This window comes from Limulus polyphemus, unplaced genomic scaffold (assembly GCF_000517525.1).
Source record: "Limulus polyphemus unplaced genomic scaffold, Limulus_polyphemus-2.1.2 Scaffold10889, whole genome shotgun sequence".
NCBI lineage: Eukaryota > Metazoa > Arthropoda > Merostomata > Xiphosura > Limulidae > Limulus > Limulus polyphemus.
Genome location: NW_013676499.1, coordinates 16410 through 23267, shown reverse-complemented (window position 1 = coordinate 23267; position 6858 = coordinate 16410). Strand labels below are relative to the sequence as shown.

Genomic DNA, 6858 nt, shown 5'->3' with positions numbered 1-6858 from the left:
TGATAGTGCCACCTCCAAACTTCACTGTTGGGACAACACACTCAGGCAATAAGTGTTCTCCAGGCATCCTCCATACCCAAACACATCCATCAGAGGTGCCACCTCCAAACTTCACTGTTGGGACAACACACTTAGGCAATAAGTGTTTTCCAGGCATCCTCCATACCCAAACACATCCATCAGAGGTGCCACCTCCAAACTTCACTGTTGGGACAACACACTCAGGCAATAAGTGTTCTCCAGGCATCCTTCATACACAAACACGTCCATCAGATTGGAAGAGCGTGTAGCGTGACTCGTCACTCCACAGGACCGATTGTCATTGAACTGCAGTCCAGATTCGGTGTGCCTTGCCCCATGTCAATTGACAGTGTGCATTTGTTTTTGTTATCAACGGCTTGTGGGCTGCAGCTCTTCCGTGAAAATTCATGGCATGCAGCTCTCGACGTGTCGTGCAAAACACTTGTAGGATTACCTGTGGCTGTTCGCATCTCCAAACACAGATTCTCTAGGGTCTGACGGCGAGATGAGGTAACCTTCTCAAGGCACGTCGGCTCCTGACAGTATTTTACGCTTACGTGGTCGTTTCTTGGGGTCATTGTTACCTGTGGACTTCCATTTCTTCAACACCGTTGCAAATTGTCGACCTGGGAATGTTTAATTTTCCTCAAATGTCATTCAACTGTCCCTCCTCCTCTGAAACTCTGTTAGCTCTTTCTGTGTACCGTTCGAAAGCCATTTTCGAACGAAACGCTGATCACCTTTATAGGCCAAATTATTTGCACATTTCGTCATCACACCCATTTTCCTGCAATAAGAAGTGTGGCCCATAGAGGGCAATGTATAATGTCTTATGACAAGTGTAATTTATTTTACACCATTACATTTGTGATTACAAGGTTTGCTGAATGACTTTTATAAAGTTTTCACGATCATGTTATTTCTATACTGGCAAGACACTCCTCAGTAATTAAAAAACGGTTTATAACTGGAGTGACCTGATGAGTATAGAGACTTCCTGATGACTAATAAAATCGAATCGTGTATACGCGCGCCCCACGCTTGGTATTGCTGGCGCACAAAAATATAGCTAATAGAAAGGTTTCATAGATTAATTTACTCTAATCCTGCCTGCAAGAATTTCAAGTGGCGTCTTGTTAAAAGTAAGTTTTCCTTCTCCGAAAATGAATTGTAAATAAACATGCCACTCCTGAAGAGGGAAATTCTACTTTGTTTCTGGTTTATATTATTTTAATTCATTGTAATCACGTGTGTGTCAATAATCAATTGTTTCTTTGATTCGCAGATCAAGAATACAAACATGTTTATGTACAGATCAAGAATACAAGCGTGTTTATGTACAGATCAAGAATACAAGCGTGTTTATGTACAGATCAAGAATACAAGCGTGTTTTTAACATTCCTGTACAGTAAATGATATCGTGAACGTGTTTATGTATAGATAAAGAATACAAACATGTTTTTAACATTCTTGTACAGTGAATGATCGTGAACGTGTTTATGTACATTATTTTTTTTATAAAGAAATTCGCTTTATAACATTATTTTGTTATATTTTCAGGTGATTTCTGAATGACTGAAAAGGAGTTTAGTGCAGTTCCTGAAAAATGCGAAGTCAGCCACGAAAGATCCTTTTAGGGATTTTCGTCTGTGGTTTCGTTGGAATCTTTGCTCTGTTTCAGTGGCAGTCTCGTTATTTTGAAATTTCCAACCACCCTTACTTCACCTACGATCTTGAACAAGAGGAACCGTTTGACGAAGAACAGACGTGTCGAATCCCAAGAATTCATCCATTTGACAACTCCATCTGGCGGTACCTAGCTGAATCCAAACCGATTCGTTGTAAACATCGTCAGGGTTTCTTGACTTACATTGATGAATTAGGAAACCTTCGTTTCAACGAAACGGAAAGAGAGTGGATAGGTACGAAACGACGAAAACTTTCGTGTTTTTACCAAGTTGTGCTCAGGCAGAATGGTTCTGACGATCAAATCACATTTGGTCCGAAAATTATTCTGCCACCAGAAGGCGCTCCGATAAGCCACGACTTTGTTCATGTTTCTTGTGTGAATTTCGCCGGGATCTCAGTATATTCAAACATTCATGCACATATCAGAAACACAAGCTTCTTAAAAAAGCCAAAATCCAAAGCTTATAACGTCAAGAAAAAAGTGTACTATAATGTCGTTATATTTGGGTTAGATTCTTTATCTAGGCTTAGCTTCATACGTTTACTGCCAAGAACTTATAATTATCTTCAGGGCACTATGAAAGGGTTTGTATTTCGTGGCATGAACAAGGTGGGCGACAACACCTTTCCTAATTTGGTCGCCATGCTGACAGGAAAGCAAGCTTACGGTAAAGAACTGAACTCGTACGATCTTTATGACGATTGGCCATTGATTTGGAGTGACTTCAATAAAGATGGGTATGTGACTTTATACGCTGAAGATTTTCCTAAGTTTGCGCTTTTTAATTATCTTTCAACAGGCTTCCAGCGCCCTCCCACGGATCACTACTTTCGTCCGTTTTGGTTGGCATTGGAGGGCTCTTCGCTATATCGGTTCAGCTCCAATATGTGTTTTGGAGCCGAACCGAAGCACATGCTTCAGATAAGATACTTGAAAGATTTCATTACGAAATACAGAGATGTTCCCCATTTTGCGTTTTCCTTTTTAGTAGAAATAAGTCACGAGTATCTGAGTCAGGTCGGTGCGGCCGATGAAGATATGTTGAGGCTGCTCCAGGATTTATATGGCGGCGGGCTTTTGAACAGAACTGTCTTTCTGTTTATGTCTGATCACGGCCATCGATTTGATGCCATGAGGGAGACCCTAGTGGGACGAATAGAAGAAAGATTACCGTTCTTTTCCATGTTCCTGCCAGAAACCTTAAAACAAGAACAACCCCACGTTCTCCATCACTTGAATGAAAACCTTAAGCGATTGACAACCCCGTATGACGTCCATGCCTCATTAGTTGATATTTTACATTATTCAGTGAGACAGAAGCCCCTTGGTTCTGTGGTTTTAGGTAAAGGTCGTTCTCTCTTTGGGTATATACCTCTTAACCGAACTTGTGACGACGTGGGTATCTCGGAACACTATTGCACGTGCGAAGAAGAAGTGCCTTTAGCTGTCAGTACAGCGCATGTGCAAACGGCGGCGAAATCTATCGTAACTCAAATTAATAACATTTTGTCCAACTTTACAGACAAATGTGCCATCTTGACTTTAAGTCGCGTGAAAAGTGCTCACCTTCTCTCCCCTAACTCCAAATTAGTTGGATACTCCATAGCAGGAATGGCGGAGAAAATTCGACTTGTCGTCGAAACAGATCCAAACAAGGGATTGTTTGAGGCGACGCTCATGAACAAAGAATACAGTGATGCGTATGAAGTCGTTGGTGACATCAGTAGGATTAACAAGTACGGTAACCAATCAGAGTGTATCCAGCACGCTATTATCAGAAAGTACTGTTACTGCTTTAGGTAGCAAAGTTTAGCTCCAGATATAGTTGTGGCAGACACCACAAATAAAACCTCAGTTTACAATTAAAATTTCAATATTTGTTTGCCACAAGGTAATTTAAATATTTAATTATTTCTTCCAATTAATGAGCGTTTTTGGTGTCACGTTTCTTAAAAGTTGACGTTAGTGGCCTAAGGGTTAGCAAGCCGTTGTCGCAAAATCACTCTCCATATTTTAGGCGTATAGGTGCGTTATAAGAGTATCAGTCGATCAGACTAGTCCAAAAGTGGAGGGGAGGGTGTTCACTAGCTGCTTTCCCCCTAGTCCAGCGGTACCCAATCTTTTTCTCTTCGCGAACCCCTTAAGTAATAATGGTTTTCGCAGCTAACCCGCTTTTAAGCAGTATTAAATTTTGTAAAATAAAACAATTTTTTAACACGTTGAATGTATTGAGTATAAACATATTGATGTAACACGTTCACAATAAGATCTGAATCTGATATTATCACCAGTTAATACCCAGTCAAATTATAATATAATTCTTGAAACATAAAAAAAAAAAAAAATGCAAACAAAAAACCATTTAACTAAAACTAACAAAACTTCTGAAGCTGTTTTTAAAGTATTTTAAAAGTTCGGTTCAACAGAAGAGAGATATATAGTCTTAAATCTGGCTCTGTATCAATTTATTCCCTCCCCGTAAATATTTAATAAATTCGAAGCAAATCAAACTATTGGTAGGAACTGTAGAACCAGTTAAGTGAAAAACGCCATTACCAAACTTTTCTTGCGAACCACCGGCTAGGAGCCGCTGCTGTAGTGTATGGACAGCTGGTGCTGGTATCTTATGTCTGTCTGCACGAAACAAACTATTAAAATTAAGTGTGGTGTAAATTTTCTCGCGTGAAATTGAGATTCAATCATTAAAGCCAAAAATATTCGATTAATATTCTGTTCCACTTGTAAGTAACCAAGAGTCATCTTATTGAAACGAACATTTCAGGAGGGATAATACACGCACACTCTGTATGAAAACATTCGGTTGTAGTTGGTTTTGGATCTTTGTAGCCGGATGTTGACCAGATATGTAAAAAAAAAGCGCCAAAATGATCAAACTGTTATATTCTTGAGAATACTTTTGATAGAACGTATATTTATTAATCAATATAATTAGCTAGGATTTTTATGAACACGCACACATCCAAGACACGTGTAAATTAAAGATGGCGTTTCTTACCGGAAAGTTACCACCTATTTCAGAAGTCTATATCTAGATTATTGGTTTATTTTTCGGAATAGGTTGTCAGTAGAAACACACATTTCTATCAGGCGTAACCATTTCAAAATGGTGTTTTAAATTGACGCTTGATTTTTGTTCTTGTGCTCTAGGAATCAAACTTGGTGAAAAAAAGTATGATATGGCTAAAAACAACAACTATTTACTAACGCAGAGTTGAAAGTTTTACGTGACAATATCTCAATTAAAAAATTGTATATGTTAATAGTGGTTCTTCATTGTATCCCATTTTAATTTATTATTTTATAGTCGGTTACTTGTTAACCCTAAGATATTTAGACATATTAAATAATCTACAAATAATAAATTCACTCTTAAGTTTGATACAACAATAAATACGATTTTGCGGTTGTTGTTTGTATTTATAAACTTTGGAAAGTGGTTATATTTGTATAGTGTATGTTTATTATGTATGTATGTATGTATGTGTGTGTGTGTGTGTGTGCACACTTGTATTTAATTCTTCCTTGCTCTGTTATGAACGTAAATGTTTGATACAGTAGTTTTCATTATACCACTAGGAGGCGTGGTTGACGAAGCTTAACATTTATTAAAGTTTTTATAATGTGTACAACTAACTAAACACCTCCATCATGTAAAGTGTTTATAATGTGTACAACTAACTAAACACCTCGATCATGTAAAGTGTTTATAATGTGTACAACTAACTAAACACCTCGATCATGTAAAGTGTTTATAATGTGTACAACTAACTAAACACCTCGATCATGTAAAGTGTTTATAATGTGTACAACTAACTAAACACCTCCATCATGTAAAGTGTTTATAATGTGTACAACTAACTAAACACCTCCATCATGCCCTTTCATAAGGTTTGAATTTGTAGACAGTAAAGCATACTTTTATCAAGTTCTGTTCCAGGGTTTAATTTTGAAAGTCATGAGACCACGTACAGGTGGAGACACCAGTTAGAACCTGAAGACGTCACTAAAAATATAGTTAGGAGAAGCTCTTTTTTTTTTCCTGTGAACCTTCTTACAGGTTTTTAAACTTGTCAGGTCAAATCGAATAAAGCAAAAATTATCATAGTTCATTTGATTATTCTGTCACTAGGAAAGACGCTTACTTACCGAACTCTTCGTGAGAGTGTTCTTGACCTTAGTAAAAAAACTTGTGCTTTGATGTTCCTTTTGTTTCTAAGAAAAATTGTATTAAAAGTTATGAACTGAATTTTGTAAGAAAATGTAAATATATGAGTTTCTATTTGTAAATCTGGCTCCATTTTGATTAAAGTGTAATCTTGAAGTCGTGTTCGTGTGTTTATTTATGGAAACGTAACCAGTACGTGCACAGTAGAACCAATATGTTATGATCTAATACAGGAATATTAGTTGGTTATGTGGGAACAATCTATACCGGTCGTGTCAGACTGTAAATGCGAGGGCTCATGGTTCGCGTCCCGTTTTCGCAAAAATCTTTGTGCTGTGGGTGCTTTATAGGAGTGAAGGTCATATATCGGAATTCGACTATAGTAGCCCAAGAGTTGGTGGTGGGTGCTGTGGACGAACTTCCTTCTTGTGTATCAGTTCAAAATTAGCGCTATCTGCACTTATCGCGAATCAAAAAGTGAAAAGTTTTGACTGACGTATACTTGGTTTGTCCGACTCGTGACCCACCAACCATCTCGAAAAAATAAGAAAAGACCCCCCCCCCCCCAAAAAAAAAAAATTTTTTTTAGTACCTTTGACTGTTAGGCTTAATTACAAAATGTTTGTTCCCTTATCACTGTATTACTCTGGTGTTCATACATATAAAATTGAATGAAATTATAATATTTTTTTTACATCGATAACTGGTACAAGTTTTAAAAAACAACTTGTAATATTACGTGAGTTTCTACTAACGTAACGTCAAAGTTTACACGTGCAGTAACTTAGTGGTATATTAGAAATGATGTATTATTGTTGATGTTTTTATTGTTATTTTATCTGTCGCTTGTGTTTCGTACAAAGTCTACAAATTAATTAATTATCGGGGTTTTTAAGTCCTTTACAATCACCAATAAAGCAACCTATAAGAATTCAGCTATTTGAATCGTTAAAGTCTATA

General features: G+C 37.3%; 1 protein-coding gene across 1 annotated transcript; it reads left to right on the top strand.

Annotated features, from left to right (window-relative positions):
- Positions 1 to 1583: 1583 nt before the first annotated feature.
- Positions 1584 to 6054, top strand: LOC106476559. The gene has a single exon (XM_013937208.2). The coding sequence runs from the start codon at positions 1629 to 1631 to the stop codon at positions 3513 to 3515; it is 1887 nt and encodes a 628-aa protein (XP_013792662.1). The 5' UTR covers positions 1584 to 1628; the 3' UTR covers positions 3516 to 6054.
- Positions 6055 to 6858: the final 804 nt, after the last annotated feature.

Coding starts and splice junctions, on each gene's coding strand:
- LOC106476559 (XM_013937208.2), top strand. CDS start 1,629: ATGCGAAGTCAGCCACGAAAGATCCTTTTAGGGATTTTCGTCTGTGGT.